The sequence below is a fragment of the Drosophila takahashii genome, chromosome X (genome assembly GCF_030179915.1).
Source record: "Drosophila takahashii strain IR98-3 E-12201 chromosome X, DtakHiC1v2, whole genome shotgun sequence".
Lineage (NCBI taxonomy): Eukaryota > Metazoa > Arthropoda > Insecta > Diptera > Drosophilidae > Drosophila > Drosophila takahashii.
Window position 1 is genome coordinate 5,710,847 of NC_091683.1, and position 26,553 is coordinate 5,737,399.

At 40.1% G+C, this 26,553-nt stretch overlaps 7 protein-coding genes across 12 annotated transcripts in view; 3 read left to right on the forward strand and 4 right to left on the reverse strand.

Annotated features, from left to right (window-relative positions):
• The window catches only part of dlg1 (discs large 1), a 44,210-nt gene extending 43,378 nt beyond the window's left edge, over nucleotides 1–832 (reverse strand). For all 5 annotated transcript variants that reach the window (XM_017155669.3, XM_017155653.3, XM_017155661.3 and 2 more), the window contains exon 1: nucleotides 793–832. The gene's annotated coding sequence lies outside the window, so the exon portion shown is untranslated. The remainder of the gene's footprint in view (nucleotides 1–792) is intronic.
• An 815-nt stretch (nucleotides 833–1,647) lies between these two features.
• Tim8 (translocase of inner membrane 8) lies at nucleotides 1,648–2,394 on the reverse strand. Its single transcript, XM_017155619.3, has 2 exons — nucleotides 2,180–2,394; nucleotides 1,648–2,120 (listed from the first exon to the last, which is right to left on the reverse strand). The coding sequence occupies exons 1-2, from the start codon at nucleotides 2,267–2,269 to the stop codon at nucleotides 1,944–1,946; spliced, it is 267 nt and encodes an 88-aa protein (XP_017011108.1). The 5' UTR covers nucleotides 2,270–2,394; the 3' UTR covers nucleotides 1,648–1,943.
• Nucleotides 2,395–3,061: 667 nt separating this feature from the next.
• On the forward strand, nucleotides 3,062–13,447 carry hop (tyrosine-protein kinase hopscotch). Its single transcript, XM_017155720.3, has 9 exons — nucleotides 3,062–4,537; nucleotides 6,694–6,854; nucleotides 7,673–7,879; nucleotides 8,690–9,472; nucleotides 9,872–10,218; nucleotides 10,780–11,219; nucleotides 11,620–11,798; nucleotides 11,862–12,026; nucleotides 12,664–13,447. Exons 1-9 carry the CDS (start codon nucleotides 3,464–3,466, stop codon nucleotides 12,839–12,841), a joined length of 3,534 nt encoding a protein of 1,177 aa, XP_017011209.2. The 5' UTR covers nucleotides 3,062–3,463; the 3' UTR covers nucleotides 12,842–13,447.
• Nucleotides 13,448–14,169: 722 nt separating this feature from the next.
• On the reverse strand, nucleotides 14,170–15,650 carry Pa1 (PTIP associated 1). Of its 2 annotated transcripts, XM_070218365.1 has the most exons (3): nucleotides 15,349–15,650; nucleotides 15,112–15,294; nucleotides 14,965–14,974 (listed from the first exon to the last, which is right to left on the reverse strand). In XM_070218365.1, the coding sequence occupies exons 1-2, from the start codon at nucleotides 15,561–15,563 to the stop codon at nucleotides 15,135–15,137; spliced, it is 375 nt and encodes a 124-aa protein (XP_070074466.1). In that variant the 5' UTR covers nucleotides 15,564–15,650; the 3' UTR covers nucleotides 14,965–14,974; nucleotides 15,112–15,134. The 2 variants fall into 2 exon arrangements, with proteins under 2 accessions (XP_017011210.1, XP_070074466.1); XM_017155721.3 differs by having other exon boundaries at nucleotides 14,170–15,294.
• A 497-nt stretch (nucleotides 15,651–16,147) lies between these two features.
• dsh (Segment polarity protein dishevelled) lies at nucleotides 16,148–18,828 on the reverse strand. The gene has a single exon (XM_017155751.3). The coding sequence runs from the start codon at nucleotides 18,462–18,464 to the stop codon at nucleotides 16,596–16,598; it is 1,869 nt and encodes a 622-aa protein (XP_017011240.2). The 5' UTR covers nucleotides 18,465–18,828; the 3' UTR covers nucleotides 16,148–16,595.
• A 420-nt stretch (nucleotides 18,829–19,248) lies between these two features.
• Uros1 (Uroporphyrinogen III synthase 1) lies at nucleotides 19,249–20,842 on the forward strand. The gene has a single exon (XM_017155614.3). The coding sequence runs from the start codon at nucleotides 19,449–19,451 to the stop codon at nucleotides 20,280–20,282; it is 834 nt and encodes a 277-aa protein (XP_017011103.2). The 5' UTR covers nucleotides 19,249–19,448; the 3' UTR covers nucleotides 20,283–20,842.
• Nucleotides 20,843–21,376: 534 nt separating this feature from the next.
• Moe (moesin) overlaps nucleotides 21,377–26,553 on the forward strand; it is a 28,936-nt gene continuing 23,759 nt past the window's right edge. Inside the window, exon 1 of the mRNA XM_017155699.3 lies at nucleotides 21,377–21,527. The gene's annotated coding sequence lies outside the window, so the exon portion shown is untranslated. The remainder of the gene's footprint in view (nucleotides 21,528–26,553) is intronic.

Here is a 26,553-nt window from a genome sequence, read left to right on the forward strand (position 1 = left end):
GCAAATTGGAGAGAAATCGAAGGGGGAAGCGGTCGGAAAACTGGGTCGCAGCAGATAGGAGGTGATTAATTATTCAGCCACACAGCATAATTATTCGAGCGTTGTGGTGTGCGTGTTATTTATAGACTAGCCGAAAAAAAAAACCAAAAAAATGAGAGTCTACTACAATAAAATAATACACACCGAATAAAACGGGGAAAATTCGCACACACATTACTGTATTACTGTAAATTTCCCCCCATTAAAAAAAGGGATGCTGCGAATTATGCATCCTCCACACTGACGCACACACACACACCGATACACACCGCGGTTGCAACTGCAGTGCTACACACGGAAAAAAAAATCAGCTGGTTGCTGTACCGTTACACACACACTCACACACGTGTCTCCTCGGCAAAATTATTTGATTTTTCCTGTATTTCCTTTATATCATCTGTATTTACAACAACATCCCTTGCATACACACACACACACACACACGGGAGACAACCACCACAGACACACACACACAGGGACGGCAAAAAAAAAGGGAAAGAGGAAGCACCTTAAAAAAATGTTTAATGTCCCTTTTTTTAATCCTGCAGGCAAATCAAGGTAAATTTTCACGCTCTTCTTCACTTGATCCTTTTTTCACTCCTCTCGCCTGCGAACATTTCTTTGTATTTTAGGCTCCACGCGCACACACACACACACACTCACTGGCAAAAAGGACATGCGTTTGGCACAGCCTTCGGGCATTTTATGTTTAATATAAATAGTAGCGGCAGCACGTTGGAGAATATATATTACGGTTCGGTTTTCTGCTCTGCTCACGGGAACACTAGTTCTGGTTGGAAACAGTGTGGCCAGAGGCGCGCCCAGTGCGAAATCCCAATTGGAAGTCCTGGGCGAAAATTCAAAAAGAGCCCGCAAAGTTGTTGGGGGGTTTAAAAAATATGGAATTTATCTGGAAAAATAAGGGAAATGGAAATAAAAGATCTCGAAAATTGTTAAACTCATAAATTTGTAATTATTGCGATTTTTACAATGATTTTTGTATCTCTGAAAAAAATATAAAAAATTGTATGGCAACTCTGCAATTCCAATTGGCCCCATTTTAAATTCCAGCCAAGTGGCAACGCTACTTTTAAAATTTACGACAGAATTTATATTGAAAAAATAAACTACGTTTATTATTTCGTTCTTTGACTATTTTTGTCTTTAAGCTAGTATTTAATAAATAGTTTAAATTATTTTATAAATTGCAAGCAAGTGGCAACTCTACTCTTAAATTTACATTAGAATTTATATTGAAAAAATAAACAACGTTTATTATTTGGTTCTTTGACTATTCATAAATAAACAGTTTAAACCATTTTTTTAAATAATAAAGAATAGTTGAATTAAGAAGGTTTACTTTTAAAAATTAACTGGTCTAAATAGGTCTAGTTATAAAGAATCTTTATTATATTCTTTACATAAAACGAACGTGTGTTCTAAATATAATTTTAATAATTAGTTTTTATTAAAATAACCCTTTTTTAATAAAAATTAAAGCAAAACAAGTTACAAATGCCAAAAAGTGGAAAACTTGCGGAACCTGAAAACATCTAACTTTAACTTAACATTATGAAAGATTCCTAGGATATTACAAAAACCAAGCTATTCATTTTTAACATACAAAACGAAAGGTTGTATTTATTTTGGATTCGCTAGCGTCGGGCCGTCAAAACAGTAGAGTTATGGTACAGGATATTTGTGGTTTTTCCTTGTCCAGAGGGCCGGAAACATCCGAAAATCAGATGGCCGCGGAAAAAAAAGGTGCTTACATGATAATTTGTTTTTGTTTAAAAGTAGCTTTAACAGTAGGACAGTGGTGGTGGCGGAAGCTCCCCGGATAATCGGATTCCCCGGATTTCCAGATCCCCAGATTCCCCGGATTCCCAGAAGATTTGCCCCTTTTACAAATCGCCGCCGCCGCGTTTTTGGAGCATTTGGGCGAAGCGCTGGGTGATCAGCAGCGAGGTGTCGATAAATCGGTCGACGCAGTTGCTCAAACACGTCTCGGTGGCGTGGTCCAGCTTGGTGCTCGGCTTCCCGATGCACTTCTCCCAGCAGATCTCGTTGAATTCGTGAATCTGTAAGTTATTTTTATGACTTAACTGCCTGGGAAACCCATGAAATGGGGGAAACTCACCTGCGCGTTCACCTGGGCCTTCTGCTTCTCGATCATGAGGAACTCCTGCAGCTCCTTGTCGTTTCCAGATAGATTCTCAAACTCGGACATTGTTGGTTTTTCTGGTTTTCAGTGAACAATCTACGAATTAGCCGGGGAATTTCTAGAGTTTTAAGGTTGATTTTTAGGTTATATAAATTCGGACAGCTGGTGCGTAGTGTTGGCTAACGTCGAATTTTCGATTAGGGATGGACAAGCTGCCGATAGTAAGCGATAGTTGGGTGATAGTTTTAGAGATAGCTACACTGTGCTACATTTTTATGGTTTTGAAATGTAACTGTTTCAACATAATTGGATATGTTGGATATTTTAGCGATTTAACAATTTTAATTATAAATTGGGTATATTACAGGAGTATTATAGTAGGATTAAAAATGCTAAACAACGTTTATAGAACCAGTGCAGCTATCGTGAGATAGGCTTCAAAATGTCGGGAAAAATACCAGATTTTATTTATTGTATTATAGTACCAAATATGTCTACGGTTTTATATTTACAGTTTTCTCCAAATTTAATGACTTGTTGTACCTTTGAATTTCTTTACCTATATATATATATATTGCATTTATAAATCAATTTCAATAAACAAATTCAAAATGTCGGGAAAAACACCAGATTGTATTTATTGTATTTTAATACCAAATGTGTCTACAGTTTTATGTTCTCTGTTTTAACCCAATTTAATGACTTGTACCTTTGAATTTCTTTACCTTTATTCGACCCACCCTAATATATATATTTCATTTTTTACCAAATCGCTATAGTTTAGTATTTTTAGTATACGCCATATAAATACTGAAAATCCCCCGATCCCGAGAATCCCCTAACGCCCCTGCCACAGGGTGCCCCCTGCATTTCTCCGACGGAATCCGAGTCGCAGCTATTCGTGGCTTTTTTTTATTTTTCGCAATTGCAATTGCCTCGGCGGTTCACTCGCCCACTCCAGGCCACTCGAGATCTCGGAGGCGACACTCAGCCAGGTGCACATCCTCGGAGGAGCCATCCCCGAAACCCCGAAAGTGTTTGCAACTCTCTCGCTGTTGCTTTTTTGGGTGTCTTATTTCGGGGGAAAGGGAAAAGCGAGAAAAGCGAGTGAATTTCTCGCGAGGATTGGAGGAGGAGCAGGTGGATTCCATGCCTGCAAGAGGCACGGGTAAGAGAACCACCAACGGCTGAAAACTGGGACTCCAGGAGGCGGCGGACGAGGAGCACCAGCTGCACCGCCGACCAGGAGGAGCACTTCTGATGGCCCTGGAGCCACCAGGCGCCTCCGCCGCCGCCGCCGCCATGGACGACAGCAGCAGCGGACGCACCTCGCTGGCGGACAGCGCCAGCCTGACCAACTCCTCGCTGCGCAGCGGCTGCTCCTCGCAGAGCATCAGCGCCTACGACGGCACCATTAGGATCTTCAATCTGGCCACCAAGGGCTACGAACGCTTTCCGCCGCACATGAACTGCGAACAGATCTGCAACGAGATGTGCAAGCTCCTCTGCATTGCGCCCACCGCCCAGCTGCTCTACGGCATCCGGGAGCACTCGACATCGCGTCGTCCCACGCCGCTGATTCGTCTGGAGCTCACCTGGTCGCTCCCAGGCGAGCGACTCAACTGCCAGCTGATCTACTGCTTTCGCATGCGTTTCCGTGTCCCCGAATTGGACAACCAATTGGAGTCCATCGACGGGAGGAGCCACAAGTTCCTCTACTTTCAAATGCGACACGATTGGCTAACCGAACAGATACCAGAGATTCGCTATCCGGAGCACAAGGACAAGTCCACGGGACTGGCCGTGATGGACATGATGATCGATGCCCAGGAGCAGACCGAACAGGATCAGGCTTTGCGGGACATTGAGAAGTCGTACAAGACCTATTTGCCGCCCAGTTTGTGGCGGGCGCACAGCTTTTTCGTGGGCTCCAAGATACGCGAGGTGTTCAGGAATCTAAAGGCCAACGCCCCGAGTGTTGAGCGTTTGAAGTGGCACTATGTCCATCAGATCTCGCATTTGGCGCCCTCGTACCTCACCGAACAGTTCACCTGCACCGTGCAGTATCTGCCCAATGAGGAGGTGACCCGCGGCGGAAGCTCCGGCATCGTGGGAAGCCTCACGCAGGCGGTTAGCAAGTCCACCTCCACGCTGGTCAGCTCGGGATCCACCAACACGCTGTCCACTTTGACCACGAGTGCTCCGCAAGTCGGCAAGAAGGGCAAACGACGATCCGCGAGCGCCGGAATCGATGTCTATGTGCGGGTCTTTCCGCACGACTCACTGGAGCCGGGACTCAAGGTGGCCAGGGTCACATCGGAGGCCACACTCAAGGTGAGTACATCATAAACTACTCCTTTTTCTTCTTAGAACCTTTATCGGTCCTTTGCGGAAGTGAATCAACTTAAATTCGCCTTCAAGGTTTCCCAAAATTCGTCTTAATAGCTCTAATCCGTACTTCTCCTGATAAAGGGAATGTGATTTGGATTTCTTTCTATATGCTACTTGTTTTAAGACCCCTAATCGTAGGGTAAAAGTATGTTAGAGTATGCAACAGGTAGAGGGAGGATTTCGAAAAATTGTTAATGCAATTTTGTAGACTTTAACAATACCTATCATAATGTAGAAGAAATTTTTCAAATCGCACCATTCATTTAAAAGTTATGAGCAAATAATAGAAGAAATTCTTCAAGCAGTGCAAGCAGTACATGTTTAATTTTACTTTTATATCATTTATTTGGCCACTTTTGCGTACGTGATTACTATATTACGCATTATTTTTTCATAATTTTGGTATTGTAAATGCTATTTTGTTGAGTTTATCAATACCTTTCGAAGTGAAGAAGAAACTGCTCAAATCGGACCATTCATTTAAAAGTTATGAGTAAATAATAGAAGAAATTCTTCAAGCAGTGCATGTTTAATTTTACTTTTATATCATTTATTTCGCCACTTTTGCGTACGTGCTTTTGGGGATATTTTTTCATTAATTATAACCCTATATTACGTACTATTTCTTCTTAAATTCAGGAGAGTCGTCCAAAATAACGCGATTGTTGATAACCCGAAAGTTGTTAAAATTATGAACTTGTTTTATAAAAAGACGGGTGCTTAAATGTTAAGTGTCTAAACTTAAGATTGAATAGCTCTTCGTTTCCTGTTTTTTTTTTATTACCATATTAATCTCATCGAGGAAAAACCACCTCCTCTTTCAATTCGAAAGCATTACACAGGAACACAAAATTAAACTTTGTGAAATTTCCACGAACCATTTCAAGTTTTCCATGATATTTGGGTGCTCCTGAGTAAAAGTCCCATACAAAATTATTTTCCATCACCTACAGGTTCCGCGGTATAGCTAAGAATACAAAAAACCGATGTTTGCCGACATTTTGAATTACGTGGCCTATATAATTGGACCAACCTTTATTATTTTCGGTAGGACCTACTCTCAATACATCAAGGCATTCCTAAAAAATAGTCCCCATTGTGAACCATTGCCCATGTCTTTGGAATTCGACGCCAAAGTTGAAAATCCCAAAATTGTAGAGATTTTTCTGATGGAAAAACAATTCTGTGGATTAAATCTTGAATGGAAGTAATTTTAACTATTCATTGTATCTATTGTTCATTGTATGCTTTAATTTCGGTTTAAAGCGTTTTCATGAGAACATTTTATTGGATTTCTTATACTAATAAAACCGATTTTTTTATTTCATTATCTACTCCTAAATTTTGTCAAATTTTGAATAAGTCATGGCAACCTCTAGAACTAAGAAACTAAAATACGTTCACTGAACATACACGGAGAAATGTAAATTTTTACTCCCATTCTGTAGGATGCCTTGACTTTTTTAAAATTTGACAACATTTAGGAGTAGATAATGAAATAAAAAAAACGGTTTTATTAGTATATGAAATCCAATAAAATGTTCTCATGAAAACGCTTTAAACCGAAATTAAAGCATTCAATGAACAATAGATACAATGAATAGTTAAAATTACTTCCATTCAAGATTTAATCCACAGAATTGTTTTTCCATCAGAAAAATCTCTACAATTTTGGGATTTTCAACTTTGGCGTCGAATTCCAAAGACATGGGCAATGGTTCACAATGGGGACTATTTTTTAGGAATGCCTTGATGTATTGAGAGTAGGTCCTACCGAAAATAATAAAGGTTGGTCCAATTATATAGGCCACGTAATTCAAAATGTCGGCAAACATCGGTTTTTTGTATTCTTAGCTATACCGCGGAACCTGTAGGTGATGGAAAATAATTTTGTATGGGACTTTTACTCAGGAGCACCCAAATATCATGGAAAACTTGAAATGGTTCGTGGAAATTTTTGGCTGTGTACCTGTGTTATTATTGATTTCCGAGTATTACAAGTAAGAATGCGTCTTATCGGCGGTGGCAAAGAAAGTAAATAAAAGAAAAGAAAAGACAAAACCAACTGATTACAATGTTTTCCCTCTGCCCCTTTTCAGTGGAATCTGGTGGGCGCCGTGGAGGGAATTTTCATGATCTCCAAAATCAACGAGACCTCAGTGAGGCTCGAAATCGTTGGGTTGCCCAAGGGCTACGAGATGCAGTTCCAGACGGACAAGGAGATGAAGTCCTTCATCTCCTACCTGGGCATCTATATCAGGTGAGTTTTTGAAGCTCATTAGAAATATTTGTAATATTTGTTAAAAATATTTGTAATAGTATTCACTCTACCATTAATTTTTTGATCACTATTCTGTATTTTTAACATTTGTATAAAATCAAGCAATCGTTGATTATTCTTTTTAAATAGCTTTAGTTTCCTTGTTTGACCTTTGTTGATTCCCAGAAGTAAGCGGAATCCGTAAGGAAAAAGTAAATTCTTCTGGGGTAAACATAAATAAATAATTCCTATTAAAAACTATTCAACAGTTGAATTGAGCATAAACAAGAAACTTGATAACACCGCTTAAAAAAAGAGTTTGATATGCCTCCTTAAAAAAAACAAAAGTTGTTTTGAATGTAATACAAATAATAATATATTTTTTTTGTTTTTTAAAGCTACATTTGGTTGGTATTCACTCGAATTTTCGCTCTTTCTTATCAACTTGGAGCCAAACATACAATTTTGAATTTTTTTGTATGTTTTCAAATATAATTTTTCAAACAAAAACTGCGAAACTAAGTTTATATAGCTTTGGTTTCACGGAATTGATAAAATATAACGAATTATAATATTTAACTACTATTAATTATTTTTTAGGAAATTATTACTTTTTCTTATTCAACAAACCTTTTATTTTGTGCCTTATGGGATATGAGTGTATCTATTGAATATAAACATTATTAAAAGCAAATATTTATTTATTTAAAATATATCTTAACATGGAAAGGATTTACAAGTTAAAAATTAATTAGGTTCCATAAAAAATATGAAATCCAAAGTTATTAACTCGAATTCTCTTCCCATTATCCTTGCAGATTGTCCAGCAAATGGATGCAGGACCTGTGCCACTCCTACCGCACGCCCTCCCTCGAGGAGCTGGGCGCCCTCTACTGCCACGGACCCATCGGCGGCGCCTATTCGCTGATGAAGCTGCACGAGAACGGCGACAAGTGCGGCAGCTACATTGTGCGCGAGTGCGACCGAGAGTACAGCATATACTACATCGATATCAACACCAAAATGTGAGTGCCCAACTGCCTGGGTGCCTGAGTACCCCGCACGCGCCCGTTTAATCAGCAACTTCCTCCACGGTCGTTATCAGGCTTAGAAGTATATTGTATGCGCTACAAAAATAGCCATTGTTCCGGTCTCCGTTTTTCTCCCTAATAGCTAAACTCTTTTCACAAAGTCTGCGGCCAGATGCAAATGTCAACAGCATTTTCCATGAAATTATACACAAAAAAACATTCGATATGAAATAGGGTAAATTCTGCTTAATTTCATAGCAATCAAATAATAATACTATCACATTTATGATTCAAACATATCAACTTGATATTTTATCATATCATATGAAATACTTTTTAATATTTTTTGAACAATTAATATAAAATAAGATAAACATAATCTTAATTTATATCAAAATGATATGACTTGATCTTTGAAAATATAAAATTTGCCATATAAAATTATAACTTTAAAATTCGATATGAAATTCAATTCAATTCTACCTTATTTCATATCAAAATAAATCCGAAAATGTCAAATTTATGATTCAAACATATCAAATGTAGTATTTTTCAAACAAATAATGTAAAATAAGAAACATAATCTTAGTTCATATCAAAATTATATGACTTGATTTTTAAAAATGTAAATTTGACCTGCACATATTTTTTTTTGTGTATATAAAATTAGAACGTTTTTCTCCTTTGCATTGCATGCGCAAGTACGTCACAGGCTGCGTTGCCATGCCAAATGATGCCGCCGCTATTCCCTTTTTTTAGCGCAAAATCAGAGATTATAATATGTTTCCCCTTCCCCTTTTGCAGCATGGCCAAAAACACCGACCAGGAGCGCTGCAAGACGGAGACGTTCAGGATCGTGCGCAAGGACTCGCAGTGGATGCTAAACTACAACAATGCGGTGCATACGCTCAACTCGCTGCACGAGGTGGCGCACTTCATTCAGGCCGACAGCCCCGATCGCTACCGCATACCCGCCTCCAAGTACGACAAGCCGCCGCTGCTGCTGCTGCTGCTGCCGAAGAACCTCAAGGCCAAAAAGACTGACCTGCAGCTGAGCGAGGCGGAGCTGCAGCGGCGCAATCCGCAGATCTTCAATCCGAAAACGGATCTGCAATGGTATCCGGATTCGATATCTCTGAGCGACGACGGCATGATGTTCACCATGCGTGGCGATTGGCTGCAACAGAGTCCTGTGAAGGATGTTTCGGTCACAATGAAAATGCTAAAAAGCGACGGCAATTTCATGGAGTTCTTTCGACTGGCGCAAACCTGGAGTCTCATCCAATCGCCGCAGTTCCTCAAGCTGTACGGCCTCACGCTCGCCGATCCCTACACCATGGTCATGGAGTACTCCAAGTACGGGCCACTGAATAAGTTCCTGCACACGGTGCCCAATGTCACGCTGCACTGCCTCCTCGATCTGATGCACGGACTGGTGCGCGGCATGCACTATCTGGAGGACAACAAGATCATACACAACTACATCAGGTGCAGCAATCTGTACGTGACCAAATACGATCCCAATTCGTACGTGCTCGATGTGAAAATCAGCGATCCCGGCTATCCGCGTCCCTACCGAGAATCCGAGTGAGTAGTTTTAGATCTCAGAATTCTGAATGTTTATACACAGAAAATATAATATTTTTTAAAGATCAAGTTATTCATATCATTTTGATATGAATAAAGATTATGTTAATCTTTTTTTATATTATTTGCTCCAAAAATACTAAATTTGGTATTTTTTATGATATGACAAAATATCATGTTGATATGTTTGAATCATAAATTTGACATTAATCATATCGGATTTTTTTGAAATATGATAGAATTGACCCTATTTCATATCAAATTCTAAATTAGAGAATCTTAAATTTGACATAAATCATATCGGCTTTTTATTGATATGAAATAAGGTAGAAATAACCCTATTTCATATCGGTTTGTTTTTTTCCTGTGTATATATAATTATGTGATTTTCATTATTAGCTCACCGTGGGTGCCCACCAAGTACTACCGCAATCTGCAGGCGGCCAAGCTGGATCAGTACACCCAGCTGTGGGCCTTCGCCACCACCATATACGAGATATTCTCGCGCTGCAAGGAGGATCTGCGCAATTTGAAGCAGGAGCAACTGCTGCGGCAGCGGAACACCGATGGCAACATACTCAAGATGCTCGATCCGGACTTGTGTCCCACGCTAATGTTCGAGACGATCATGGACGGTTGGTCCGATGACGAGGAGAAGCGCTTCAGCCACCACGACATCTTCTCGCGCCTCAACACGATGAAGGCGGAGATACTGCCCAACTATCAGCCGCCACCGGTCGCAACGAGTGAGTCTAGTCGTGTCTCTAAGGGATCAGTGATCTACACAGAAAAAAAATTGGCATATGATCAGATTGATATGAACAGGTTTATTAGATCAAGTCATATCATTTTGATATGAATTAAGATTATTTTTTATCTTATTTTACATTTGGTATTTTAAAACAGTATATTTATGATGATTGAATGATTGAATCATAAATTTGACCTTTATCATATTGGCTTTTTATTAAAATTTTCAATTTTCAGGTCAATTTAATATTTTTTAAAGGTCCAGTTATTCATATAATTTTGACATGAATTAAGATTAATTATATATTATTTTACATTTGGTATTTTAAAACAGTATTTTTATAAAACTTTTTAAGGAAATGATAAAATATCAAGATGATATGATTGAATCATAAATTTGACATTAATCATATCGGCTTTTTAATGATATTATTATTTCAATAAGGTAGAAATGACCCTATTTCATTTTGAATTTTTTTCTGTCTAGCTGATTTGAATCGGAAATCAAAGCCATTACTTGATTTTCATATACCTTATATCACTAAATATTTTTCTAGATGGCGCTGGCGAGGAAGAGGAGGTGGTGGAGAGGAGCGACATGCCCCGCAACTATCCCTTCCCTCGTTCGAATATGCTGATGGCGATAACGCTGACCAGCGAATGCCGCGTCATCTACAACATGGAGAACATGATCGGCCAGGGTCACTATGGCACCGTCTTCAAGGGCCACCTGGAGTTCAACGACAAGGACCAGCCGCGCGAGCAGGTGGCCATCAAGATGCTGAACACCATGCAGGTGTCGACCGACTTCCATCGCGAGATCGGCATCATGCGCTCGCTCGTTCATCCGAATATCGTCAAGTTCCGCTACTGGGCGGAGAAGTCGCACTGCATCATCATGGAGTACCTGTCCGGCTCCTTCGATACCTACCTGCGCTTCGAGGCGCCCAATCTCAAGGATGCACGACTGGTGGCCTTCGCTTTGGACATTGCACAAGTGAGTGGGTTCGGTTTTTTGACTTGAAATTGGGAGAAGAGCTCCTTAAATGTATATATATTATCTTAATCCGCTGAGATCTCGGCAACTATGAAAGCTAGAAAGTTGGGATTACCCACACATATTCCTGGGGTTCCTACGCAGCGCAAGTTTCTTTCATCAGAGTGCCACGCCCCCTCTTACGCCCACCATCGCCTTACACGATCTGGCGCTCACATCTTTAAAGATTTAGGAAAAGTATAAATGCAATTTTGCTGTGTTTATTTATACCCATCGAAATGTAGAAGAAATTTTTTAAATCGAAGCATTCGTTAAAAAGTTATGAGCAAATAATGAAATTTAAGCAGTGCAAGCAGTTGATTTACTGCAATGTAATAATGTTTTTTTAATTATTTCCCAGGGCATGAAATACTTGTCCGGCATGGGACTGATCCACAGGGACTTGGCCGCCCGCAACATTCTGGTGGATCACAACGGCGATGGTGATTGCGTCAAAATCTCAGACTTTGGCCTGGCGCAATTCGTCAATTCAGATGGATATTACTACGTGAAGAGCAAGCGAGATATTCCCATTAAATGGTGAGGGAAATCGAAATAATTTTTATGAGGGATGAATAATAACATTTGCTCCCTTGACAACAGGTACTCCCCGGAGGCCATCTCCACCAGCAGATTCTCATCCTACTCGGACGTTTGGAGCTACGGCGTCACGCTCTTCGAGATGTTCACCCGCGGCGAAGTGCCCAATTTGGTGCCGATGCAGACCTCGCAGGAGGACTTCCTGAATCGCCTCATGAACGGTGAACGGTAAGTGGGCTCGAGATTATCGCCTAAATTAGCTCATAAATTTATTTTCAATTTTTTCTGACATTAATTTGTCACACGAGTCTAATTCATGTTCGAATATATGTTTTGTTATTCACTTCAACATTTTTTTGGGACCTTTGATAACCTTTTCATAGAGATAAGCCTTTAAATTTATTTGGGCTGCTGTGTGAATTTGTATGGTTCTGCTTTTAAATCTTTTAAACAATTTACATGATTTAAGGAGAGTTTATTCAAAGACTTTTAACATTTTTAGAAAGTAAATATTTAATATTTATTTATTTAAAAATGTATAAAATATTTCAGAAACTTTAAAGTTTTTGATTAGATTTTAGGTTTTTTGAAAAATATAATTGTGTTAAATATTAATAAAGCTTAGCGTAAAATTTATTTAATATTTTATAAGAAGGTAAATATTTATTTAAATTAAATATATAAAATATTTCAGGAACTTTAAATCTTATAATTGTATTTCTTTTCTAGTTTTTGATTACATTAAAGGTTTTTTAAATTTATAATTGTATTAAATATTAATTAAGCTAAGCGTAATATTTATTTAATATTTTATCGTTTATAAAAATGAATGGAAATACTCAAAAAACTTTCCCTATAATTGCAGATTAAATCGGCCGGCCAGTTGTCCGGACTTCATGTACGAGTTGATGCAGCTGTGCTGGCACGCCACGCCCCGTTCGCGGCCCAGTTTCGCCGACATCGTGGAGATGATCACCAACGAGGTGGCCACCAAGATTTCGCATCCGTCGGATGGCCACCAGCCGCCGCCGGAGGCCGAGTGACAGGAGGCGCGAGTTGCGAATCCGAGTTCGCAATCAACAGAATGATATACACATATTTAGGCATAAGTTCGTTCTTTTAAGCTGTTAGCATTTAACCTGTACGTTTTTAAAACAACACAAGCGAACCCCAAAACCACTTGACGTCACCCCCCAAAAACCCTTAAAGCTTAAAGCGCTTTCGGAAGAATCACAAAACACTTAAAACGAAAAAAAATCAAAAAAAAAAACACCCATCTGTAATCTGTAATATGTAAAATGTAATATGTAATCTGTAATCGGTAACAAGCCCAAAACACACACACAAAACACAAACACTCACGCCTTCGCAAGCCTTTTTGGATTCTCGCCAGACCTTAGTTTTATTCTTGTGCTCACCACTGGCCCCCTAAAACTCGTCTCTAGCCCCCTATTAACCCCCCTCTCTTGACTAAGCGGAAGACCCGACTTTACATATATACGCATATATATTTAAACAAATTCTCAACCTACTTTGTGTTATACATTTTAGCCCACTTTGTTAAATATTGTTAAGCTTGAGCTTCAACCTTTTGTAATGCCCACGCATAAACACTAAACTAAATACTAAATATAAAGTGTAAATAATAATTGAACTACTAGTTAAGGGTTTCAACGAGAACGGCAACACACGGTAATTTACACGAAACTTGGACTAAGATTAATCTACGAAATACGAAAACAAACATGTGCACATATAGTCCTAAGGTATGTCAATTAATGTTGATCAAATGCCATTTTAACCTACAATACTTCGAACCAGAAACGAATTATATATTTACAAGCTATACAGCCACTATACAAGCCGGTATATGCACAACACGACACACCCGCAGGCACAATAACTTATTATTGCTGTTAACGAGAATGGATATTTCCGAAATAAATCAATTTTCTTACGTGTTTAAAGGCGAACGTTTTATTGAGTAGTACATATGGGGGTAGTACAAATTTTTTTTCGTTTGAAAAACCTTTGATTTTATAATTCTAGTGACCTTACGATTAAATACACTTTCTTTAGCATCTATATAAGATCTTTATTTCAAATTTGAATATGATAACTTTTCAGTTTCTTTGATTCAAATCCATACAATGTACTTGATAGATTATTATCTATTATTATTTCCAATTGAACAGGATATCTTTCACGAACTTTTTTATTATACATCTTAACGAAAGAGACGGCACGACTTCTATACTTATATTACTAGTTTCTATTTCATATTATATTAGGGATACATTTATTTAATTATTTGGAATACCTGTGTCGATTTCAATAACTGGTACTTACTTTCGGACACGTTTATAACAGCTTTTTGTGAAATTCAGTTTTTATTCGTTATATATACAGATTTTAGCCTATCTTACCTATACCTAATAGCTATGAACTACCATCGAGTTCAGTATATTCTTAATGGGCTATTCTTCAAACGGCGGTTTTTAGGCAATATTACGGAGAATATTGCCATTGGCGAAAAGGTAAGAACTTAAATATAAAGTGAAACAGAAATATATGTCCTAACTACAAGCTACTCTTAAAAATAGGTGCTTATATACTAAAGAGTATTTGAAACTTCTTAGGACTACTTAAACTACTCTTAATTCTAAAGAACAGGCTGTCTCGCTTACAAGTTACACAGAACTTGCTTTCTAATGGAAAACTGAACTATTAAAGTTTAAAATTAAAGTTCCTACAAGCCTAACTTAAGTATAAGTCTTATATCTTAAGTATATAAGGAGTAAGTAGTGTATCTTTACTGTGTTTGTCTACGTTTTATCGATTTATATTGTGCTTCTACTAGTTTAGGACCATTTTCTAGGCCCTTTGTTAAATTTAATGTGGGGTTTTAACCTTGAAATCGTTTGGAAAATCAGAGATTAAAACTTCCTTTAAATTTTGAAAGGTGGCAAGCTCTTCTTTGCTACCAAACTTCGGGGATCTCTTGGGATATTCTTAATTTAATGTGGAGTGATCCCAAGAGGGATCTCCAACCGGTCCGATCCTTAAATACTAAAACATTTCTTGTTTGTCTTAGGTATATGTGGTGTAGTATAATTTTAATGGGTTTGCCAGGGATTTTAACTACGATTTACTAAGTTAGTAAGTGTGATCTTAGGCTAGATCAAAATGTTATACGAATAGTAGCATTCCTGGCTGCCAAACTTGTGGTATTCCTTGGAAGACTTCCATTCTTTTGTAGAGTGATCCTAGGATTCTAGACTTAAAGAACTGATCTTAGGCTAGATCCCTGGATCTAGATCAAAACTTTGGCGGGTGCTAGGAGCTCTCGGCGTTCTTCTTCTTCAGCGTCTCCATGACGCCCGCGAAGTTGGCCGTCTTCTTCTTGGCCGACTTGGGCGTGGAGGTCTGGCTGCGGACGCGCATCTGGGTGGGGGCCACCTCGTCGCTGAAGTCGAAGTCGTTGGCCTTCTGGGGTCTGTTTATAAGGAAGTTAGGATGTTCCCAAGAGATATGATTTGGATGCACTTACTCCTGTTCGATGGCATCGTTCAGGGGCTCCAGCTCCTTGCTGTTGCCACCCGATCCGCCCGAAGCCTCCGGCGAGGGAGCCCTGCGTCCCGGGAATTGCCACTGGAGCTCCGGAATGCCGCCCGCGTCCAGTTGAAGATAGTAGCCCTCCAGCTCCTCGGCATTAGCCGAAAACTTGTCCGCCGTGTTCGCCGCCGGCTCCACGTCGGTTGCCATCGCGGATTTAGTCTATAAGTTTAATTAAATCCTTAATTTGTTACAGTTTTAGGGAATTTCTTGGTTTTTGTATACGATTTATGGGCAACGTGACGTCAGAACGTAAGTGACATTTAACGTAGTGTCATTTAACGTAAGTTGAAAAATCGATAGATCCGCTATCGATTGGCGAATGACATTTCTAGAAAACTATCGCACTGGGCGGGCACATTTGAATAGCGGGCGCCGCCGCCCAAAATGATCTATAAAAAATCTATTTATAGCCTGCTTGCTTTCTTTATGCACTTGAGTGCACGCCCATGCTACGGAATATGTTCTCCGTTGTTTGTTTTGGGGGAAAAACAAACTCCAACTCGTTAAAAACTAAACTTTTCAATGGAAAATAAAAAAAATCAACTTCTAGTTGTATAGAAAATCTCCAAATTTCAAACCAGAATAAATTAAAGTTAGAATAAAATTTAATACCATAAAAAACAGGAAAACTGAACTGAATTCCGGGGGAAACTTTACTTTTAGTTTACTTTAAGTGGCTTAAAATAGATAATACACCAACGGCGATAAGAGCCTTAAAAAAAAGCCATCGATTATTCATTTTATTTGTATTTATTTACTTTGTGATTACTAAATTCTTAGAACTTTATTCAAAATCATGCCGCCGCCGCTGCTGCTGCTGCTGCTGCTGCTCCATCCGCTATATATCATATATCTCAGTTGATCTGATCTGATCGTCTCTCCACAACCGATTGACGCGGGATGTCCCTGTGATCTGTGTGTTCTTGCTGATCCTCTGGCTTTTCTTTCTGTTCTTTTCTATGACTTACACGTACCATACATATACATAAGTATTATTTTAATATTATTATTATAATTATTATTATAATTATTATATTGTGGTTTGCTGTTTGCTTTTTGCTTTTTGCCTTAGCTTTTGCTTTTTGTATACTCGTATATAAAAAAGAATAATCGTACATATTTAATTTAATTAATTAAAAACACAATTTGATTGCAAAAAGAGAGTGGGGTTCGGGGTTTCTACAATACGTAATTAAATACGGATACGTCCTGATCGTTGGTATTGTTGCCACCGCCACCTCCTCCACCTCCTCCGCGATTTGAAGAGCCGGAGGATTTATTGGAGCCATGGGCGATGGTCAGCTGATTGGCCTGATGGATCACCGAGGTGATGTCGCTCTGCGACGCCGAGATGTCCTTGCTGGTCAGCACATCGCTGCTGCTCGAGCCAGAGGAGATGTGCCGCTCGGCGATGCCGTACTGAATCGGCTGATAGCCGTGACTTGGATTGTAGGTGGCCGAGTATGGCATGTAGATGGGCGGGTTCGGCAGCGGCCCAATGTCGCTGGTGATGCTCTCGGTGTCCGCGTGGCTCATTCCGCTGTGTCCCAGTCCCTGCAACTGATGGGGATGCAAATGGCCCGGTTGTCCGCGATTCATTAGCAAATTTGGGTTGCGCTCCTCGTTGACCACATAGTAGCACTGCTCCGAGAAGGTCAGCTTGTTCACGGTGTGCTTAATGTAGTTGCTCCGCAGCATCGCCGAGACAATCCTTCTTGCCTCCCTTCGATCCTGCACATCCTCCACATTCTCGAGCACCCAATTAACCGCATCGGCGCCTATAAACGCATTCGGTATGGTTATCTTGAGCCACATGCGATCCCGTATCTCCAAACCGCTATCCGGCTTCGTCATCGCCTTCACGATCTCCTCGAGGTTATTCTGGTCCAGTCGCTCCTTAATCGGCTCCGCTATATCCGCAATAATACTGTCGTGCGAGGTCAGCGCTTGGGTGTGCGCCACCCAGGCGCCGGGATCAATCGGACGCACTGGCTCCGTGCGCGGAATGGTGAAGTAACCCTTGGGATTCGGATCCCAGCACTTGGCCACCACCAGTTTAATGGGCCCTGGCTTTTGCACCACCTCCCTGAGCACTCGCACCGCCTCGTCATTGGTCATATTCTCGAAATTCACATCGTTCACCTGGAGTATCATGTCGCCCGGTTCGATTCGACCATCCAAGGCAACCGCTCCTCCTTTCATGATGCTGCCCACATAGATGCCGCCATCGCCACCGCGATTCGATTGACCCACAATGGAGATGCCCAGAAAATTAACCGCTTCCATGTTAATAGAAACAGTGATAATATTCAAAGACATTGTGGAATCCGTGATGGAGCTGTACGAGGAGGTGCGCGACATGCTGGGCGCCCGCTTTTTGCGACGCTGCGGCTTCTTGCGCACCTGCAGCCGCTGGACGCTGCTGTAGTCGGTCATGTCGCGGTCCAAAGTGAGCTCCGATTCGGTGCCAAAGAGGCTCGTGGAGTCCAGATCGCTCGAGAGCACCGAGGCCGATTGATATGTTAGCGGTGGCGGCTGCAGCAGCGGATTAACCATCATTTTCTGGTGATGCTGCTGCTGCTGAACGTTCTGCTGTTGCGACATCTGCTGAACGTTCTGCTGTTGCAGCTGCTGTGTGATCGGCTGTTGCATCTGAACGTTCTGCTGTTGCAGCTGCTGCACCTGCTGTTGCTGCTTCCTAGTGGTTATGCCCAGTTCACACTCGCTAACGGGCAGCTCGGAGCAATTGTCCGACTGATTTGTGCCGTCGGCGGAAACCAGCCAGGAAACCACTCGACCATTGAAGCAGGGCAGGATTGTGGAGTCGTCGGCTATCTCCTCCTTGACCACACCGAAATCCGCGTCCATCGACTTGAAGAAGTACTTGTAGTTGTTGTTCTGCTTGTTCAGCACCAGCTTGAAGTCGCGCAGCGTCACCTGGGCGGAGGGAATGGGGATCTTCACCAGATACGGCGTCGTCTCATCGTCTATGTGGTAAATCACCTTGGTCTCCTGCCCCCCGCCACCGCCGCCCCTGTCCGCATCCATTTTTCACGTCTCTCGGGGGGAAAACCAGGCAAAATCACTGGAAAAATATCAAAACTCGACGCTTTTACGACAAAAAAATCACTCGATTTTTGATTTTTGCTTTTCTCCTCCCTCTCTCTCTTTCTCGCTCGCTCTTTTCTTTTTCTTTCTCCTTTTTTTGGGCTGGGTGTTCGGTGTTCCGAGTTCGCAGTTCTCGGCGTTTGTTGTTAATCCCGCTCCATTGCAGCTAGCGCGTTAACATACGTTGCACGAACATCCAGGGGGGCGAGACGAGCATATTGCCGTTTAATAGCGCTAGTTTACCAATAATTTTGTTAGAGTTTTTGAGACTAAAAAAAACTGACCGACCGTGATGGAGATGGCACTGTGATGGAACTATCGATAGGTTCGAGTACGGTCATGCTAAAGTGGCCAGCCGAGGCGGTCGGTGTCCCCGCTGTCTTAGCCGAGTCAACAACCGGGCGTAGCGTTTGGTATATTTTCGGTATTTAAAAAAAAAATTATTGCGTCCTTTTGACGAACTTTTTTAAAGCGTCATCCACCTTAACAATATTTTTTAAAACAAGTGCTCTAAATATAGGAATTTTTCCACTATGAGTTTTTTTTTTTTTTTTTGGTATTTTTGTGATTTTTTTTATAGACAAAGCGATAGGCAACCGGTTAAAAATTTTATTTCTCCAGTATTATTCTGGTATTCCCTAGAATGTACCAAAAAATACCCCTATGAACGGTCCACCTAACCTGTCAGGTGCTGAACTCAGCTAGGTTAGCGAAGACACCCTCGTGGATTGTGCACTCGCTAAGAGGACAAGTTTTGTGTTCTATTAAAATTACAAGTAAATATCAGCTGATTCTTGAGTTTTCTATTTATTTTTGGGCCACAGAAAGGCGCAGGCGAAGGCGAAGGCGGCGGAGGCGGCAAGTAACCGAGTAGAAAATAAGCAAAATCCAAAAACAGAAGCAGTGCAGAGCCAGCAAAACACGATGACGAGTCGCCAGCGGACGGTGATAATATTCAAATCGGAGTCGGAGAGCAGCGATTTGTATGCGGAAACGCTGGAGAAGCACGACTTCCAGCCGGTCTTTGTGCCCACGCTGAGTTTTGGCTTCAAGAATCTGGAGGAGCTGCGCGGGAAGCTCCAGAATCCGGACAAATATGCCGGCATAATATTTACATCGCCGCGTTGCGTGGAGGCGGTGGCGGAATCCCTGAATTTGGGTCAACTACCAGGCGGTTGGAAGATGTTGCATAACTATGCGGTGGGCGAGGTGACCCACAATCTGGCCACGAGCACCTTGGACCAGCTATTCACCCACGGCAAGCAGACGGGAAATGCCCGGGCCCTCGGCGAGTTCATTGTGGACACCTTCGATGGATCGAGAGAGCTGCCGCTTTTGCTGCCCTGCGGCAATTTGGCCACCGATACGCTGCTCTCGAAGCTGGCCGAGAATGGCTTCTCCGTGGACGCCTGCGAGGTCTACGAGACGCGCTGCCACCCGGAACTGGGTGCCAATGTGGAGCGAGCTTTGGAGGCGTATGGCGAATCGATTGAGTTCCTGGCCTTCTTCTCGCCATCGGGCGTCAATTGCGCCCAGCAGTACTTCGCCAGCCGGCAGATGTCGTTGGACAAATGGAAGCTGGTGGCCATTGGACCGAGCACCCGGCGCGCCTTGGAATCGCAGGGACTGAAGGTCTACTGCACCGCCGAGCGGCCGACGGTGGAGCATCTGGTGAAGGTGCTGCTGAATCCACAGGACAGCCGGGAGCGGCTGCTCAAGGAGCGCGAGCGGTTGGCCGCCCTCGAGAATAACAATTAAGATGTGTAGTCCTAAGGATTTAGCTATGTCATCTAGAAACCATAATGGTGATGTTAAGGCCGGAAATTTGTTAAAACCCCCTCGAAGATATTGTAAACCTAAGATCTATAATATTTATAAAGAGATCTTAAGGTCTTTGCATGGCCTTTGATTTTGCCCAAAATTTCTAGTTAATATTTTATGATTTATCCCTAACTTTATTCTAAGATCCTAAATTATTGGAATTGAAATTTGTTAAAACCCCCTCGAAGATATTGTAAACCTAAGATCTATTATTTTTATCTAGAGATCTTAAGGCCTCTGTATACTTTTGATTTTGCCCAAGATCTTTAGTTGAATAATTTTATATCCAAATTATTGGAATTTGCGGTGGGAAAATCGCAGGATAAGTAATACTACGTTCCCCGAATGACAAATGTAACGAAAAAAGACTACAACTCTTGAGTTTTTTTCGACTGACCTCCGAGCGAGTACAAAATTAGCGGGCATCAAATGCCGACGTCTTTATTTTCTGTTTACCATTGGATTAGGCTCAATAAATTGTTTCTTTTCTAAATTTAGTTGGTCGTCTTTGTGGGTCAAATGGGAGGTGGCAGCAGACTAAAGTAGATTTAAGTAATTATCGAAATTATTTGTTCTCAATAAGATTACATATTTGTTTTATTTTCATTTTTTTATGGGAAAACGAGAATGAAACTTCATTTCTTTATAAATATTTAATTTGGCTCGCATATGAACGAATTAGTTAATTATAATTAGTAACTTCCGTAATATTTATTATAAATTTGGTGAAATGAATGGATAATCATAAAAATGTTAAATATCATTTTTGTTAATAACTAAGTAAAGTAAATTAAAGTAAGTAAGTAGTAAATTTTTATCAAAATGGTCAAAGATTCTATTTTGAGAATATTGCAACAAATTGTATTTACAATAAATAGGAGGTCAAATAAAATATTAAGAAATTAGGCAACATTTTCGAATTTAAAAATATCGATATAACTAAAAATATCGATATAATATATTTATTTCTAGTGAAATACCGATAGAAATATGTGTTTTCCGATAAATATCGATAGTACCAATCTTGCATATTTTCACATCCCTAACCTAAACCTTTTGTTTATCGTTTTGGCTCTTTTTTTGCGTTTATTTGATTTTTCCTTTCGTTTGCGAAACAACAAGAAAACAAAGAAGCAGGAGGAAAAGGCGGAAAACACGCGGCAATTGGAATCGAAGCGAAATGTAAGTGCAAAACCAAATAAAAGTTCGAAATTCCGAGGCACAAGAAAAAAGCGCAACAAGCGCACACACACACATGTACAGGTACGCGGCTCTTTCACACACACACACGCATACTTTCACACACCGGCAAAAGTTGAGCGTTGGAAAAAAAAACGGTTTATATATTTTTTATCGTGTTGTGTTTTGCCTAACGACAAGAACTCAATTTTTTTTCCGTGTGTGTGCAAAATATAAATAAAACGGTAGAAAAACACCAGTTTTTCCTTTGCCGGCAAGCAAAAACAAAAAGTGCTTTTGCATTTGCCTGCGACTGCGATTGTGTGTGTGTGAGTTTAGCGTAATTTAACTGTCTTTTTATTTTCTTGTACTCTAAATAATAAGAAAGAAATGCGAAACAAACGAAGAAGGAGTGCAAAGCGAAGGCTGAAATACCGATACCGGTATGTGTGCGAAAGAGAGGGAGAGAGCCGGAGATAGTGTGAGTCATTAACCGGCATTACAAAAAAAAAGCAGCTAAAAACGCTTAAAATTAAATGGCAATTCAAGTTAGTCAACAAAGATTACAAGTAAATAAGGAATATTTGAAGGCTATCTTCTCTCCCTCTCGCACGCGCACAGAAAGCTTCTTCCGAAAGTCAGTTAAAAGTAATTCGGCGTTAGAGCGAGACAGCGCCAGAATTTTGAAGTGAATTTTAATTTTTTTTTTTGGGCAGCTGCTCAAAATCATTTTGTGTGTGTGTGTGCTTAAAGCGTGTGAAAATTGCAGCCGCCACTCCAACCACCGTTTTTCCCAAAGTTTTTCACCTTCTTTGTCTCGCCTTCGCCCTGTCCCTTTCGCACCGTTAGCCCATTAGCATTAAGTCGCATTTTGCCTAGAAACTTAATTCGACTAAAAAAAAAATCAAAAGTTAATACTTTCGATACAACATCTCTGGTTATTTTGCTTTATCTTTAAAAAATAATATCATTTTTTTTAGGTCAGTAAAATACAATCTGAATCTTCATAAAAGCTTTTAAATTTTCTAAAAAATAAGGAATTATTGAAAAAAAAATTTTAAAAAAATCCATCTTTTAGTATCATCTACTATTACTTTACAATAGTTTATAAAACTTAAAACTTTTGTAAATTTTTTTAAAGATCAATATTAAAGATCACTCCCCAGTTTGGTTTGCAAAAAAGCTTCCATCACTAGTCTCTGATATCATGGCTAACTTAGGATCCCAAGCTCATCGCTATTTGGTGGCCCGCTTTTAATACGGGTTCGAAGAGCTGTTAGAATTTCCCGCTCTTCCACTTCCCCCGTATATTATTATTTATTATTATTGAACCGGGGCATTTTCAGGCGGTTTTTTTTCAGCCTGTTGCTCTATGCTTTTGTATGCTCTTTTGTGATATGTCATGCACTGTCAGGGTCTCACCATAACCATATAAACTGTGAGTCACACGATCTGCACAGAGAAAAAGATAGCAGATTCTTCGAGATCTTAAAGTAAATTATAATACACTAAACCGATCCGAAAATTATGTCAAAATTTCCAACCGAACAGGAAAATATGCTAAATGAATAGGTGTGATCTTTTCGTAACTGGTTCCCAAATGATCATTAATTTTTCCGAGTGTCCCCCTTTATCCCCATCTGCCTCTTTTCTCACATTCCCCGGCCAATTTGTAACGGTTTTGTGTGGCACTGAGAAAGCGACAAAGTTGTCAGCTTCTTCATTTCTCAAATGAATGCTGTTCAATAAGCCGAAACAAGTTGCTGGGAATCGATCGAGACCAGCAAACAGGCATAGAAATTTGCATGCCGAACTTGATTGAACTATCGAATACCCTAGAAATGGTGTAACAGTGTCAGTTCGCACTTAACCGTTTCAAACCCGATTCGTAAACGATTTGAAACGCTTTTGAAATTTTATTTGCTTTATTTTTCATGAACGATTAGTGAATTATAAGGGTAAAAAATACTTTTAGATTATTTTTTAGATCTCTCCAACATATGTAATGGTTATCCTAATGGTTATATACCCCTGATACCCCTTTTTTTCGCATCTGGCATAACTAGGCTAACGACTGTCTCGCTCGCACCCACACACTGTCATTGGCAGCGGATGCTGTCCGCCTTTTTTTTGTTTACACTCGTCTCGTTCTGGCACTTGGATTTGTTGCTCGGCCATTCATTACTTGATTTATAGTTTGGAAAATGGTCAACTCTTTCTCCATTAGCTCAATTAGCACATTTGTATTTGACTGGAAACGTATTTTTCTACGTTTGCATATTTTTTGATGCGCTCACAAAATCCAATAAATAAAACTAATAAAAAAAAAAAAATGTGGAATACGAAAAAAAAACCGGTTTTAAAACGCCAGTGTTGCCATTTTGGTTAGTGGTGTCTTCTCCTCCTTTGCCAACCTCCTTTCTTTATCGCTGTGGCAGGTAAAAAAAAGCACCCAAAACTTTGAATCTAAAGATGGTAGCGTGAGGATCTAAAGATCAACTAATGAATCACAGAATGAATCAGGCAGTTTGGAGTCGAATGACAGACTGGTTTTGATGCCTAATGATTTACTTTAAATGATTAGTTCAAATGAGTTTTTAGAATGGTTATATTGTTTATAAGTCTAACGGGTATAATTATTTCAAAATTAAAAAAAAATAATGTAAAATAATAATTCATTCAATGAATATTCATATAAAAATTCATACCCGTTTCATAACCGATTCAGCTGGAAAATAATGCAATTTCTGAATTTGCAATTCGAGATCCACGTGATATTGTCGACTGATTCTTCCATCCCTAAACGCACCCACAATTGTCTGGCTGGGGTTTTTGCTTTTGGGGATTGGGAATGGCTATGGCTTTTGGCCGTGTTTCGGGCCATGGATTTTGACATTGAATACACAAAATTTGCAACGAACACAAAGGCGAAATGCGCGCGAGACACCGAAAGCCCCTGACGTCATGGTTGCGTCTGTTTGCCGCCCAAGCAGCGTTCGTTATATTTGTGTTTATTTATTCACAAAAACAGAAGGGCGCAGACCGAATGCTATCGAGGTACAGCGATCGCTAAATATTTTAGATAATGTCACATTCACGGGAAGCATCAATCGCCATCGGTAACCGATAATGTACTATTGGGCATTTGGGATTCCCCAATATTAGGGGATATTAAATGTTTAAGTGCAAAAAAAAGTCTCAAAAATACCCAAAAAATATATTTTTTTTGTATCAAAAATGCAAGAATATTAGAAGATTTACAGAATGTTTTTTTGAAATTATCAATATTATTTTTGTACAATGCGAGGTATTACTGTATCTACAGGCATTTGCTTATTTTTGCAATTTTCTTGCATTTTTTTTTCATAGCTGTCTGCGAACTTGAAATTTTGCGATAAAAGGAAAGGAACTTCCTCTCTCTTTCTACCACTCTCTCTCCATCTCTTTCACCAATTCTACCGCTCTCTCCCTCTCTCTGGAAATTATCTCTTGTGTTTGCTCAGGCGTCGGCTTTTCAGTTTTCCGTACATTATTTTCCTCTCTCTCTCTGATTTTTTTTGGGTGCAACAAGTGTGCGGCGTTTTGTTGTTTTTGTACCGTTTTTTATGTTAATTAACCAAAACGAGTTGTTGTTTGTGTGTTTGTTATGCTTGACTAGTTAAGCGCGTAGAGAGCAAGAGAGATGGCGAAAGAGAAAAGGAGAGAGAGAGAAGATCATTACGCAATGGGGAAAACGTTGCTTTCAAATTTCCCAGTGTTGCCACCTGATCAAATTAACACTTGTTACGCTCCGCGATCTTCAATGGCCACCCCTCTTTGACCCCTTATCCGATCCCCATCTTATTATTTATTTTGAATATTTAAATTTGCCACTTACCTTTAATCTGATGTTAATGAAGATTTTCAAGTAGCTTTGAATTTGCGATCGTAAAAAAACCGTTTCATAACCGATTCACTACCGCTTCATGACCGATTCAATATTTTTCAATTTAATAAATTTCATATCTTAACCTTTCCGATTTGAAGACGGCCTTTATATAGTCGTAACATTTTGGCAAATTATAATTGGCAACACTGGTTGTTAAGCCGCGTGACTTGTTTTTTTTTTTTGACCGCACATAAAATTCAAATTTTTGTTGTTTGTTTACCGATCATCTCTGCATTCTCTCTCGCTCTCTTTTATTTCTCCCCGATTGCATTTCGTGTTGCCTCGTTTTTTTTATTTGGCCTTACTCACTTTGTTTCGGACTTTTGCTACGTGCACTTCGCAGCAACCGCTGGAAAAGAGGGAGGAGAGAGTGGGAGGGAGAGCAAGAGTGACCGAAAGAGTGTGTTGAAACCAAACAGAGAGAGTCGCAAGAGAATAGACTTTACTCCGAAAACCATTATTAATTTTAATAAATCATTAAGTTTTCCAAGTGAGTAACTCTAACCCGCCCTTCACCCAATTTTCCAAAAGCAGCGACGCGAGAGAAATAATCAATGCAATGAGTCAGAAGAGAATATGATGCGAGATAAGTCTAGACTATAGACTCTTGAGATAAAGATAAACTTTGGAGAAGTAGGAGTTCCAGAACTTTTTCAAAAATCTCGGAATCCACAAGAGCTACAGCCTTAATTTTTGGGATGACGACTGATGTGGGATTGTTTTAGTGATCTATACAAAAAACTCAAAATCTTTAAATTATAGGAAATAATATATTTTGAAGACTATCGATTGAGTTACTCTTTCTACCCATGTTGAGATACCTTTTAAGCCATAGAGAGTATCTGTTGGTTTAAAAACTCCACTTTGGTGTTCTGGCTAGTTGTGTTTTTACTACCGGCGACCTCCAGACCCCGCCCCCTTCTCCGCCTCCCCCTCCCCCTGCCCCACGCACTCCATTTAACCATTTTCGTATCTTATCTTTCTCTTTTTCACTTGCACAACACTTTGCGTGGGCTTTTACTTTTCTTCTTCTCGTCGCTGCTGCTTTTTTGTGTGTTGTTTAAGTGCTTTTGAAAGTGAAAGAGCGCTTGAAAAATAAAA